General features: G+C 36.3%; 1 protein-coding gene across 8 annotated transcripts in view; it reads right to left on the reverse strand.

The window, feature by feature from the left end:
* Positions 1-15,466, reverse strand: part of RNF111 (ring finger protein 111) — a 129,823-nt gene that overhangs the window by 31,980 nt on the left and 82,377 nt on the right. For all 8 annotated transcript variants that reach the window (XM_041744167.1, XM_041744172.1, XM_041744168.1 and 5 more), the window contains exons 3-4: positions 5,634-5,760; positions 977-1,140 (exon numbers count right to left, since the gene is read on the reverse strand). In XM_041744167.1, coding sequence (XP_041600101.1) covers positions 977-1,140; positions 5,634-5,760 — 291 coding nt within the window. The remainder of the gene's footprint in view (positions 1-976; positions 1,141-5,633; positions 5,761-15,466) is intronic.

The following is a 15,466-nucleotide window of genomic DNA, read 5'->3' on the forward strand; positions in this document are numbered from 1 at the left end:
GCAGCACAAAAGGTACCAGTATTAGAGGATAACATAATATTAAAAGTAACTTTGACATTTTTTTTACATAGGCTCCACACTAGCCTATGTAAAAGTAGGGCTTGAACTCATGACAAGGAGTCTGAGACCTGAGCTGAGATCAAGTCATTTGCTTAACCAACTGAGCCATCCAGGCACCCCAAATTATGACATTTCAAATAACATACATTTACCATATAAATTCAAGTTATACTGCTTTTCTGTTGCATTTTAAATGTGTCATTTCTCTTTTTCACAGCAAAGTTAAACTATGACAATAATATTATAAATGAAAGAAACAGGTAGGTCTGATGGTAGATCAAACTACCACTTGTAAAACTATTCTTTTTTCAGATATCTGGGTGAGTCAGTCAGTTAAGCATCTGCCTTTGGTTGGGGTCCTGAGATCAGGCTCTCTGCTCAATGGGGAGTCTGCCTCTCTCTCTCTCCCTCTGCTCCTATCCCCATTCATGCTCTCTCTCTCTCAGATAAATCTTTTTTTAAAAAAAGTACTTTCTCCCTAAGAAAATAACTACTGAGCAATGAAACAACAGAAAGAATTTTAGGCACAATTTACAAACTGAGGTTTTATATCAAGTGAAACATAAGATTAGCATATCCAACAACTTTCCTGTAGTTTAATAATGTTACTAGAAAGTAGCAGTAGGGCTTTCATTTTTAGGAGTTTCTTGGTTTTTTTTTTGTTTTTTTTTTAAAGATTTTATTTATTCATGAGAGATAGAGAGAGAGAGAGGCAGAGACATAGGTAGAGGGAGAAGCAGCCTCCTCACAGGGAGCCCAATGCAGGACTCGATCCTGGGACCCCGGGATCACGCTGTGAGCCAAAGGCAGATGTTCAACCACTGAGCCATCCAGGTACCCCATTTCTAGGTATTTCAAAGACATCTGATTTTATTAATTCTCTTCATAATTCTATACTGTTACTAATCCAACTTACCATCTTCATCAACAGTAAGGTCCACAACTTCTGCTGCATTTTGCCTCAAGGGTTGTATAACAGTAGAAATCCTACTGCGGTTCCGTGGCTCCTGTGGCCGACTTGTATGAGAATTTGAACCTTGGCTCCAATGAGATCTGGAGTGTCCAAGAGTTGAACGAGACCTTAAATGACATTAATATTAAATTAGTAAATATAAAAAAAGAACAAAAATTTTAGTTACCCAAGAAATCATAAGCCTTTCTTATAAAATACATTGTGAAGTTTCTTCTCCAAAGAAATAATGGCAATAGAATTAAAAATTGACTATCAAAGAAAAAAAAAATCACACCTAGTACAACGCCTGGCATTCAATAAAACGTACTGAATGAAATGTTCAACAACCAACTGACCTATGAATATGAGAAAGGATATTTCAGACAAATCACTGGTATAAAATACAGGTTTCTGTTTCAAGAATGCTGCTCTCTTGGGGCATCTGGGTGGCACAGTCTGTTAGCCATGTGACTCTTGGTTTTGGCTCAAGCCATGATTTCAGGGTTTTAAGACCAGGTCCTGAGTCAGGCTCCACATTCACCATGGAGTCTGCTTAAGACTCTTCCCCCTAGCAGTGCCTGGGCAGCTTGGTCAGTTAAGCATCTGATTTTGGTTCAGCTCAATCTCAGGGTCCTGGGATCGAGCCCTGTATCAGGCTCCACATTCTTCCTCTTTCCCCACTTGTACTCTCTCTCAGGCTCCACATTCTTCCTCTTTCCCCACTTGTAAATAAAATCTTAAAAATAAAGACTCCTCACCCTTTGCCCCTCCCCACCATGCACTCTCTCTTTTTAAATTAAATAAATAAATCTAAAAAAAAAAAAAGAATGCTGTTCTCTTCTCAAGGTTATTTTGAATACACCTGGGTTGTAATATGTATTTATATATTCTTTAATACCTAAAACTATTACTATAAGCAAAGTAACAAAAATATCAACACCCTAAAGATTAAATAACACCCACATGATCTTCAATGTATAGCTGAGATTGGATTTGCAAACCATCGTTTTGAGAGGCCTAAACAAAGATAAGCTCTTAGTATTGTTCTAAAAATGATTCAAAGCACCCAGAGATTTCCTGTGATCAAGAAAGGTAAGGATAGTTGCAGCTGGCTTATTAGTTTGGTAGCCATAAAAAATATCACTTGTTCGAGCCACTTTATGCTTTTAAAGCATGTAACCACAAACTCTCAACACCTAATACTTATGTCATCATCTTTTATTATGTGTGGGATGCTATATTGCAATAAATTATCTGCAGGTATTTATTTTATTAAAACAATTTTTTAAGGATTCACTGTAATAATCTGAATGGAGGGTACAGAGGAACATTATATAGAATATGCAGTCCTAAGGATCCAGAAGAAAAATAACTCTGTTTTAGAGAGGTGAGGCTTAGGGCACCTGGGTGGCTCAGTGGGTTAAGCATCTGCCTTTGGCTCAAGTCATGATCCCAGGGCCCAGGGATCAAGCCCCCTGTTAGGCTCCCTGGTTAATAAATAAACAAAATCTTTAAAAATATATAAAGAGAAAGGTGGGGCTTATGAAGTTGGTTTTTCCTCTTGCCCAAACTGAACATAAAACTGCTTAGAAGCATATTATGTAGGGGTGCCTGGCTGGCTCAGCTGGAAGAACATGCGACTCTCAATCTTGGGGTGGTGAGTTCGAGCCCCACATGAGGTGTAGAGATTACTAAAAAAAAATTAACTTCAAGGATAAAAAAAAAAAAGCTTATTGTCAGTATGTATGAAAAGAGTGAACCAGGTACATTAATATGCAGTTATTAGGGATGTGAGCTCAACCACTCAGAAAAGAACTAGGCTGAAAATGATCAACAATTGTAGAGCCTAAGAACTTAGAAAGAAGCTCAAATTCTAAAATGAAATTCTCAAGTAAATAGGGGTATAAAGGTTAATTCCAGAGACACAGAAAAAAATAAAAACACTGCATTCCAGCAAGAATTGTGTAGATCAAGGCATGACGGTAAACAAATGTCTCAGGATGAAATGGTTTTGGTGAGGAGAGAGATCACTATTTAAAATTCTTGAGAAACTAAGAGTGTTTAGTGAGACTGAATAGTCTTATTATTTCTGGGAGGCTCTTAATAGCTGCAGAAAGTTCCAGGTCCACTCTGCAGTTTATGAAACCTTCAAGGATGTCATAACTCCAAATATTATACTGTATGAAGCACCAGTAAAAAACCTGATGTATGAGCAACAGTTTCACACAGGCCTTAGCTGTTCCTATGATTAGTAGCAACTGTCAAATCCTGAAACTAAAGGATCTAAAACACAGATGTATTCTCCCTTTTTGCTGAAAAGATTTTATTTTTAAGCAATTTCAACATCCAATGTGGAGCCCAAACCCACAACCCTGAGATCAATGTCACAACACTCCACTGACTGAGCCAGCCAGGTACCCCTGGATACATTCCCTCTTAGAGATGAAAAGCCAAGAGCCAGCCAAACAGTGACAAGAGTGAATATCCCCTGTAACAATAAGGAAAATAAATATAGGTCATGAGCACTGTGTGTTATGTCCAAGATCACTATCCATTACTATGGTAAATGAATCTGCTTGAACATTAAGTACCTCCCTGACAAGAAAGATCTCCTGTTCTACTAAGACAGATCTTTCATTTCAGCAATCATTATTGCTCATAAAAACTGAGTCAGTCTTGTACCAAGCACTATGCACAGTCACAGGGTAACTGTGGCACCTACCATGGAGTATCAATTTCCTCAGAGCCTAGGAAAATCATTTAAAATTTATTTTTTTAAAGTATTTTTTTAAGATTTTATTTATTTATTCTTGAGAGACAGAGAGAGAGAGAAAGAGAGAGAGGCAGAGACACAGGCAGAGGGAGAAGAAGGCTCCATGTAGGGAGCCCAACATGGGACTTGATCTCAGATCTCCAGAATCACATCCTGGGCTGAAGGCGGCACTAAACCACTGAGCCACCCGGGCTGCCCCTAAAATTTAAAACAGATACATCATGGAGTGTTCTTTTCCATGCCACTACAAATTGCACTCCAATGGGAAAGTACAAATGGAGAAGCACATACTAGGTATATTTATAACACGCTTCCAAAAAAAAATTTTTTTAAATAAATAACACAAATTAAAACACAATGAGTAAATGTATTTCTAAATTAATTTCAACACAAAAATTAAGGTTCATCCATGGATTAGTTTGGTATACCAGATGGAATAAAGGAATACATCATTGCTTCTCTCACCAATATTTGTAATCATGTAAAGCACAAGATGAATACTGTTAGGGGCTTTTTTCCCATCCTTTCTTTCTTTTTTTTTGGTCCCAAGAGGTCAATCTGTTAGGGATTTTTCCCCCCTCCATTCTTCCCCTCCCCCCATAAAAAGGCAATCTCATTTCCAGTTATTTATCAAAAGAAATGTCAATTTTTCATTCATTTTTTAGTATAGGGCTTAGATGAAATTACTGAGTGAAGGTCAATAAAATTGCAAAAATATGTTACATACTAGGTTGCCCTACTATAATAGCAAAAACTTCACTGGTATTGAGATCTTTTTTTTTTCTGTTAAATTTTTTTTTATTTATTCATTTGAGAGTGAGCCAGCTAAAGCACAAGGGGGTGGGGGGCAGAGGGAGAGGGAGAAGCAGACTCCTTGCTGAGTGGGAAGCCCAAAGCAAGGCCCAATCCCAGGACTTCAGGATCATGACCTTAACTGAAAGGCAAATATTTAGCTGAATGAGTCACCCAGGCGCCCCTCAATGAGATCTTGAAACAGATTATAACAACAAGAAAATACTTCAACATCAATATTAATATTTTCAACACTTTAATACCATCCAAAAAATATATATATATTTTTTTAATTTTTATTTATTTATGATAGTCACACAGAGAGAGAGAGAGAGAGAGAGAGATGCAGAGACATAGGCAGAGGGAGAAGCAGGCTCCATGCACCGGGAGCCCGACGTGGGATTCGATCCCAGGTCTCCAGGACTGCACCCTGGGCCAAAGGCAGGCGCCAAACCGCTGTGCCACCCAGGGATCCCCAAAATTTATATTTTATTCACATCTAAATTTCAAAGAAGTTCATGAACTTTCTGAATCATACTACAAAATTTTGTAAAGCACTAAGTAAAATTACTGTTTATCTACAGCAATAACTCTTAACTCTCACTGTATACTTGCAGTGCTTAAAAAATACCAAGCCCCAAGATTCTGGTTCTGCTCATCTGGGATATGATCCAGGGAACAATTTTATCTACTGTATAATCTTCCCAGGTGAGTCTAATGCAACCTGGTTTGAAAACCACTAATGTATGTGCTCAAATGAGGTATCAAAAAAAAAAAAAAAAAAAGGTAAAAGAGGGACGCCTAGGTGGCTCAGTGGTTGAACATCTATCTGGCCTTTGGCTCAAGGCATGATCCTGGGAGTCCAGGATCAAGTCCCACATTGGGCTCCCTGCAGGGAAGCCTGCTTCTCCCTCTGCCTCTCTATGTCTTTAATGAATAAATAAATAAAATCTTTTAAAAAAAGAAAGATAAAAGAATGCAAATATCCGCAGCACAAGTATGTTTAAATATTTATATTTAAAACTTCACATACACAACTAGGAATTAGAATCATACCGATAGCTTTCTCCAACTGTTACAATCTCCACCTCACTGTCAGTTGAGGTAACATTAATTTCTTCATTGGCAGTGACTTGGGGAGTGGAGGAAGCTTCTATCACCACAACATCTTCATCAATACTTCCTGGAAATAGAAAGGAAAAACATTTTAAACTGACAAAAAAAACTTTTTACTTTGAAGGCTGTGAAATTCATTATAAAAGTAAAAATCTTACCTGTCAAAAGTTCTTTCAAAAACAGGGCTAAACACACATAGTGAAAAGAGTACTTACCTTCTTAATCTGTCTTCATGTTTATCTCCTCAAAAATCATAAGATTTTTGTTTGTTCTTTACAACATACAGTGGTTTCTATATCAATTTGTATGATTTTATTTTTTTTTTTAATTTTTTTTTTTAATTTTTTATTTATTTATGATAGTCACAGAGAGAGAGAGAGGCAGAGACACAGGCGGAGGGAGAAGCAGGCTCCATGCACCGGGAGCCTGATGTGGGATTCGATCCCGGGTCTCCAGGATCGCGCCCTGGGCCAAAGGCAGGCGCCAAACCGCTGCGCCACCCAGGGATCCCAATTTGTATGATTTTATACAGAATTATTAATCCTGTAGTATCTAAAGGTACCAAGATCTTATATGTTTATATTCCATAATAAGTCTTTAATATCTAAAATAAAGATATTACACATGCTGTATGTTTTACTTAAAATAGCTTAGGGTTTTTGTTGTTAAACAAGATATGGTATTCTTTTAAAAAATATAGTTTTTGGTTTTAAGCTATGAAATCTGTCTTTTTTGTATATATATATTTTTAAGATTTTATTTATTTATTCATGAGAGACACAGAGAGAGGCAGAGAGGCAGGCAGAGGGAGAAGCAGGCTCCCTGCAGGAGCCCGATGAGGGACTCAATCCCAGAACCCCAGGATCACGACCTGAGCCAACGGCAGACACCCAACCACCGAGCCACCCAGGCGCCTCAGTTCTTTTCTAAATTATTCTAAGTTTGGAAAGGGCATCCTTATTTGGAAGACAGATACATATATTTAGTTCAATGTGTTTCCTTAATTATTTACTTCATGGAGAACAATTTTTGTTTAGGAATTAGGTAAGATTATAAATAGAATCTGGCCCTGTCTCTACATGACTAACTAGCTATTCCCAAACCATTTACTGAAAAATCCTTTCTGTGACCCATTAAATTTTGATAACTCTCTTAAGTATCACTGAATGTTTTAGGTTATATTTTAATGCCATCACTTCATCCCCTTTGACAAGAATTCTTATATCAGAATAATTCTATTTTCTTAAACAGCTTCTCTGAGGTGTAACTTTCATAGTTTAAAATTCACATTTTGTCTTGAGAAGATATTGTACACCCATGCTCTTAGCCAACAGGTGAAAGCAACACAAATGTCCATCAAAGGATGGGAAAACAAAATATTGTATATTCATACAATGAATATTATTCAGCCTTTAAAAGGAAAGAACTCCTGTCACATGGACCAACATGAACAAATCTTCAGGACATTATGCTAGAAGTAAAATAAGCCAGTCATATTAAAATACTATATATGATTCCACTTACATGTGGCTCTAAAGCAGTCAAATTCATAAACAAAATAGAGTGGTGGCTACTAGGGCTGAGGGGAGAGGGAAAAAGGAATTATTTGATGAGTATAGAGTTTCAAACTGCAAGAGAAAAAAGTTCTGAAGATCTATTTCACAACAATGTGGATATACTTAATACTACTAAAATGTACACTAAAATGGCTAAATAAGATGGTTTAAAAAAGTCATATTCCATTTCTTCTCTTGCTGTATTTTTCACAAATCAGGTACTAAATAAATGTCTTTTTAATCTTTTTAAAAACATTCTTCTCTGTCCATTACTATTAAAAGTCTGCCAAGAACTTACAAGTCATATTTTTGATAAGAATTTTCCCACATGAATACTGAGAGCCAAATATTTCACCCATTTTAAGTGCACATTTCACTAGTTTTAGTAAGTTTACAGAATACAACTATCATCTCAATCCAATTCTAGAACATTTCCAACACCCTCACAAGATTGTGTGCCCTGTTTCAGTCAGCCCTCAACCCTCCGCACATTCCTACACTTCTACAACTGACCTGTGTTTTGTCATTACGGATTGGTTTGTATTTTCTAGATTCTATATAAATATGGAATTATACATTACTTATACTTTTGTGTCTCGCCTTTTTCATTCAGTGAAATACTCATTCATGATATTTATTTAACTGTATCAATAATTCACTCTTTTTTATTATTGAGTGGTATCCTACCATATGAATACATCACAATTTGTTTATCCATATTTCTGTCAATGGACATCTGGATTTTTCTCATTTTCAGCTAGTACGAATAAAGCTGCTATGAACATTAATCTGCTTCGGTTTTTCTCTCTCCCTGTTCCTCTGCACCCCCCAGGAGAAAATCTCCAGCCAACTTACCACTGAGCGAGGAGCCCGACTCAGGGCTCAATCTCACAACCCTGAGGATCATGACCTGAGCCGATATTAAGAGTCAGATGTTCAACCAACTGAACCACCCAGGCTCCTCAACTTTTCATTTTCTTAATGCTGTCTTCTGAAGCATAGAAGTCTTTAATTTTGATGAAATCCAAATTAGCAATTTCTCTTATGCATGATGCTTTTGGTGACATATTTAAAATATCTCTGCCTAACAGAAAATCACTGAAAATTTTTCCTATGTTTCTTCTAGAAGTTGTATAGTTTAACTCTTACATTTAGGTCTATGTTAATTTTTGTGTCTAACATGACATAAAAGATTAAGTTGGGCAGCCCCGGTGGCGCAGTGGTTTAGCGCCGCCTGCAGCCCGGGGTTTGATCCTGGGGACCCTGGATTGAGTCCCACATCAGGCTCCCTGCATGGAGCTTGCTTCTCCCTCTGCCTGTACCTCTGCATCTCTCTCTCTCTCTCTCTCTCTCTCTCTCTCTGTGTCTCTATGAATAAATAAAATCATTAAAAAAAAAAGATTAAGTTAATCTCTTTTGCATGTGGATCTACAACTGTCCCAGTAACATTTGTTGAAAAGACTAGAATAATTCTATTTTGATATCTAGTAGATTCAGGTTTTCCTAATTCTTTGGATTATAAAATTAAGGGAAAAGGAAAATTCTTGAGATTTGAAATGAACCGGCATTAAGCAACACTAATGAAGTCCAGACATCTTTAATAATATATATTTTCTCATCTAAGAATATATTTTGCGATCTACCAGTATCATCTTTTATAAATCTCTAGAAAACTTGTAGGTTTGGTCTGATTATGAATGCTAATAAAGGGGGCACGTGGGTGGCTCAGTCAGTTAAGCATCTGCCTTCAGCTCAGGTTGTGATCCCAAGGCCATGGGATTGAGTCCCACATCAGGCTCCCTGCTTACTGGGAAGTCTGTTTCTCCCTCTCCTTCTACCCCCTCCCCTAGTGCGCACTCTCTCTCAAATAAATAAAAAAAATTTTAAAAATAAATAAATGCTAATAAAGCTATATAATTTTCTTAATAGACATCAAATATACTATTAAGATTATTCTTAGAGACTTTATTCTCTTTGTTGCTCTTACAAATGAGATCCATTTATTCTTATTATCTCCTAGTATGTAAGTATGTCATTGATATTGTATATTCATTTTTATCCACCCGACTGAACTCTTGTTTACCACAATGACAACAATGATTCAACTTTCCTGTCACAACGGAGTTTATGCAATCTATTCCTTTACCCAAGGTGCCATTCCTTGGAAATTTCAAATTTCATCTCTAATACATCTATACGTCATCAAACGTGCACTATTTCAAAAGCTGGGTAGTATCTGGAGGAGATATAAGCCCATGACAAAGATCTATGATGTACTCTCTGATACTTCAAAGAGGAGAAGAGAGAAGTCACCGGCAAATCAGTGTCAATGAAAGATGATCTGATTTGGAGAAAGTTATTTCTGAAGTAGTTTCTAAGTTCTAAAAACTACACACACAGACATATTGAAGTAAAATATATTTTTAACAGCCTAAATATATCTTATAGGCAGAGAAAAAATAGCACTTGAGTGTCTATTTAAAATAATATCCTAGATTCCATTTCCAAATTACTTTTCCAATTCTTCCTCCATAATCATGCATATGATGCAGCTGAAGGCAGAAGTACAAAAGAAATTGTGTATTTAAAACTAAAAGCATTGGGATCCCTGGGTGGCGCAGCAGTTTGGCACCTGCCTTTGGCCCGGGGCGCGATCCTGGAGACCCGGGATCGAGTCCCACATCGGGCTCCCGGTGCATGGAGCCTGCTTCTCCCTCTGCCTGTATCTCTGCCTCTCTGTCTCTCTCTGTGTGACTATCATGAATAAATAAATAAAATCTTTAAAAAAAAAAAAAACAAAAAAAACTAAAAGCATTATACATAGAAATAAAACATGGATTTTTAAAATACTTTTATTTTAACCCATCAACTGGACATTACCATTCTACATGGGAAAAGGCTACACCTGCATATAAACTTTTATTAGTGATTTCTCTATATATATTGTGTACATGAAATTTCCTTAAAGTCTGTAAAAAAAAAAAAAAAAACCCAAACATTATAAACATCTTATAAAACAAGCAAGTCTAACATAAATGTAACTTTCTGAAGTTCCACTGATAAGTGATAAAAAGCTAGGTTTTCTAATGTATTAAAATTCAACTTACATAATTTTTTAGGACTACGGATTGTGTAACTAAAGGTTATATAAGTAACTGATAACACTTACCCTATTGCTTAAGTATCATTTTTCTAAAAAGGAACTTTACAAGCATAACTTGAACATAATACCTGTAACTAAATAATAATCACAACAGGCATGATATGGGCATCTGTAACCTAGTTTTTTTTCTAGAATGACAATTATTTAAAACAAAATTTAAAGGAAACATTCCTAAAAGTATGAAGTTAAACCTCAATACTACTTAAAATCAGGAGAATAGGTCATTTCTTACTGGACCAATTTTATTTTTACACACTCTCTTACATTTAGAAATATTAAAGGATAAGTAACTTGAGTATAGCCAAAACATTAGGGTGGTAGGACCCTAGGTGATTTTAACTATGTCTTTTAAGATGACTTATGCTGCTTGTACCTTTTAGAACATCATGAGGAAAAGGGAAAAAAAAATCATGAAAAAGGAACTTTACAAGCATGAGAAATAACAGATAACAGCCTGGAAAGAATTAGGTACTTTAATACAGATCACAGAAATAATGGCTTCTCTGACAGAATTCTTCATGAGCTCAACAACCACTTCTATTCCCTGATAAGAGATCACAGATTCTCTTGGCAGCATCTGTAAGATATATCAGACACTACAATCATAGATTACCTTGGTCCCTCTTTGTTAAGTCTGGCATGATGCTAATAATGAAAACAGCTTCTAATTCATAGGCATATACTTTGTGTCAAATGCAATATTTTGTGTGTCTAACTCCATCAAGAAACTGACACTTAAGGATCCCTGGGTGGCGCAGCGGTTTGGCGCCTGCCTTTGGCCCAGGGCGCGATCCTGGAGACCCGGGATCGAATCCCACATCGGGCTCCCGGTGCGTGGAGCCTGCTTCTCCCTCCGCCTGTGTCTCTGCCTCTCTCTCTCTCTCTGTGACTATCATAAAAAAAAAAAAAAATAAAAAAAAAAATAAAGTTCATACTCTTTACATAAACTGTATCAGAGTGCCGTTAAGTACCCAACATGTTGGTGCTAGTTACTATCAAAAGCAGAATCTTCCTGCTACCAGCTGCTTTTGCTACTGCTCTTGTCTTTTGCAGTAACAAACTTATTGAAGTTGTAGCAGCTCTGACTCGTCTTTAGGATTCTTCTGTTGGGTATCTATCCAACTGAAATGAAAACATATATATCTGCAAAGATTTGTATTCAAATGTTCACAGTAGCATTATTAACAAGAGCCAAATACTGGAAACAATTCAATGTCAATCACTGACAAATGAGTAAACAAAATGTGGTATATCCATACAATGAAATACTATAAAAGAACTAAATAGTAAACAGACACTAATTACTGATACCTGCATCGATGAACCTCAAAAACTTAATGTAAACTTAATGGAAAAAAGCCAGACACAAAAGATCACACATATATTATATTTAAATGAAATGTCCAAAGTGGGGGGTGGGGGGGACATGTCCAGAAAAGGCAAATCCTTAGAGACAGCAATAGATTAGGTTGTGGGGGACTGAGGGTTAGGATGGGGATTAAACTACAAATAAACAGGAGATATCTCTTGGGATTAATGGAAATGTTCTAAAACTGTATTGTGGTAATGGCTGCACAACTCTAAGTTTACTAAAAATCACTGAATCATACACTTAAAATGAACTTTATGGTAGGTAAATTATACCTCAATGAAGCTGTTTTCTTTAAAAAAAAAAAAAAAGCTATAACATATAAAACATTCCCTGCCAGATATAAAACTAGACTTCAACAAATGAAAAGACATACCATATTCTGGAAAAGGAACGCCCAACATACTAAATACGTCAGGTACCGTAATTTAGCAACAAATATAATCCCAACATGAATACCATCTCCCCACTACCACTATCCTCAGATAAACAAGCTGACTATAACTTCACTTAGAAAAACAGGCAAAAATAACAAAAAAATATAAAAGTGTATAATTAAACAGTGTACTTTTAGTGTATGCATAGACAGATCAATGGAACATAATGAAAACTCCATAAAATAGGTCCAAATGCCTACAGAAACTTAACATAAGATGGCATCTCAAGTTAATAGGAAAAAAAATTAATGATTTGTTTTGGGACAATTGGATAGCCACATTTTTAAAAAATGGATCCACTCTTCATACTACACATGAAGATAAACATCAAATAGATGTGTACTTTAAATGTAAAAAGAAAGAAAGAAAAAGAAAGAAAAGAGAAAAGAAAAAGTAAATAATGAAAGGGCTCAGGGGAAAATGGGTTATTTCTCTTATAAACTTGAAATGGGAAAAGCTTTCCTAATTATGATTCAAAACCCAGAAACAGTAAAGATAAAGGTAAATAAATGTGACTAACCAAAGAAAGAAAAAGAAAAAAGATTTGGCATGGTGAAAAAGTGTAACAAAGTCAAAGGACTAATGATAAATTTGGGGGAAATGTGTTCATATATAGGATTTATGTCCCAAGTATATACAAGCATCTGAAAATGGATGGAAGAATGAAGACCAACATCCTGATTAAAAAAAGAAAAAAAAAAAAAACAGGCAAAAGGTATGAGCAGACTGATCATGAGAAATAGAATGACCTTTAAAAATATGAAAAGGGGTGCTTGGGTGGCTTAGTCAGTTAAGTGTCCAACTCTTGATTTTGGCTCAGGCCATGATCCCTGGGTTGTGGAATATACCCCTGCATTGGGCTGGCTCCATGATCAGCAGAGTCTCCTTGGGATTCTCTCTCTCCCTCTTCCTCTGCCCCTCAACCTGCTCACACACACTCTCTCTCTAAAATAAATACATAAAATCTTTTGAAAAAATAAAAAATAAACATGAGAGATATGCAACATTACTTATCTAAAAATTAAAAATATACCGACATACTATTTCTTACCTATCAGATGGAGCAAAAAACCTAAAATTTGACAATAAACTCTTGAAAAGGCTTTGGGAAAACAGGTACTCTCCAATACTGCTGGTGGGCATCAAAAATGGCTATGATCCCCACAGAGAGAAATTTGGCCATATTTTTAAAATAATATATTCATTTACCTTTGGCCCAACAATCCTCTCCTAAAATTCTATTCAAAACTATGATTAGGCAAAAAATATTAAATAACATATACAAAAAGCTATTCATTGCAGTGCTGTTCCTAACAGCAAAAAGCTGCAAACTATTCATCAACAGATTCAACAACCTTTGGTATAACTATACAATGGAGTGCTACTAAGCTGTAAAAAAAAATAAGAGGAATGAAAAGCAATGAAGTGTGTGTGTATCCTTTATATCGCACACACATATACACACACACACACACACACATATACACATACACATACACACACACACTTTTATTCCTCTATAATCTCTATACCCTAACAATTATATATATTGTTAGGTGAAAAATCAAGAGACATTTTATTTTAAGAGAAGGATAGAATAATATGAATATTGTTTTTATTTCTGAACAGGAAAAAAATAGAGTAACAAACCAAAATTTAAAAGTAGTGAAAATACAAGACACCAGGGTGGTTTAATCAGTTAAGCATCCAATTTTTTATTTCGGCTCAGGCTATGATCTCAGGGTCATGAGACTGAGCCCCAGGTCAGGTTCCACTCTGAGCCCACTCTTGAGTCTGCTCAAGATTCTCTCCCTCTGCTCCTCCTCTGCTCTCTCTCTCTCTCAAAAAAAAAAAAAAAAAAAAAAGTAACAAGGGAGAGAAAGATCGGAAGAGGAGCAGAGGTAAAAAACTAGAGCTCACTGAATATATTCTTGCTTAAAAGTTTTGACTTTGGAACCAGGTAAATGTTTTACATAATTAAAAATTTTACCAAATCCCCTAAAAAAAGAAAAATCATGACACAACAATGAAAAAGATGAACCTAAACATGTATTAAATTGGTGGCATATAAGTGCCTGGGTGGTTCAGTCAGTTAAGCATCTGCCTTAGGCTCAGGTCATGATCCCAGGGTCCTGGGATAGAGCGCCACACTGGGGTCCTTGATCAATAGAGAGCCTGACCCTCTCCTCGATGCCACTTCCCCTGCTTGTGCTCTCTAATAATTAAAAATATTTTAATTAATTGGTGCCATAACCTCACAGAAGACTGTCCAACAGCAAAAAGGAACCAAGAAGAATCTTGGTTTTGTCCCTTAAAAAAGTTGAAAAGCAATAATATACCTCAGTAAAGCAATGAACACCATAATTCCCAGTCTATAATCTCTAAACATCACTCCTCAAGGTAATCACCAGTACTTAAAAAATGTAAAGTATGAATCTGGACCATCTTGTTGTATAAGAGACTATCTTGTCAGAGATCACTGGGGTGGTATCAAAAGGACATAAACTCAATTTGAAGATGCTCCACAGGCCACAGATGAAACTGAGTATCAAAAAAATAAAAAGCGGAATCCCTGGGTGGCTCAGCGGTTGAGCGCCTGCCTTTGGCCCGGGGCTTGATTCTGAAGTCCTGGGATCAAGTCCCACGTTGGGCTCACTGCATGGAGCCTGCTTCTTCCTCTGCCTGTGTCTCTACCCCTCTCTCTCTCTGTCTCTCATGAATAAATAAATAAAATCTTTAAATAAATAAATAAATAAATAAATAAATAAATAAAAGATTGAACTATACCAACTGCACTAAAACCCATGAGTTAGGGACGCCTGGGGGCTCAGCGGTAGAGCCTCTGCCTTTGGGCTGGGGCGTGATCCTGGGGTTCCGGAATCAAGTCCCACAACAGGCTCCCTGCATTGGAGCCTGCTTCTCTCTCTTCCTCTCTCTCTGTGTCTCTCATGAATAAATAAATAAAATCTTTAAAAAGAAAAGACAAAAAAAAACCGTATGAGTTCAAAATGATATCTGAAAATGAAAAATCCTCTTTGGATATTGCAAGAGTACTGATTCATTTTGAAAAGTCAAGCATTCATCTTGCCTTTCCTATATGGACTGCATTTCCGAGTAACCAATTAGTTAAGAATTCTTTGTAGAAGAATCTCCGTTAATAAATGTAAACAGAAAAAAAATAGAAAAAAAATAAATGTAAACAGAATGACAATCAGAAAGTCAACATTTTGCAACCCCTAATGAAATAA

This window comes from Vulpes lagopus, chromosome 2 (genome assembly GCF_018345385.1).
Source record: "Vulpes lagopus strain Blue_001 chromosome 2, ASM1834538v1, whole genome shotgun sequence".
NCBI classification, from domain to species: Eukaryota; Metazoa; Chordata; class Mammalia; order Carnivora; family Canidae; genus Vulpes; species Vulpes lagopus.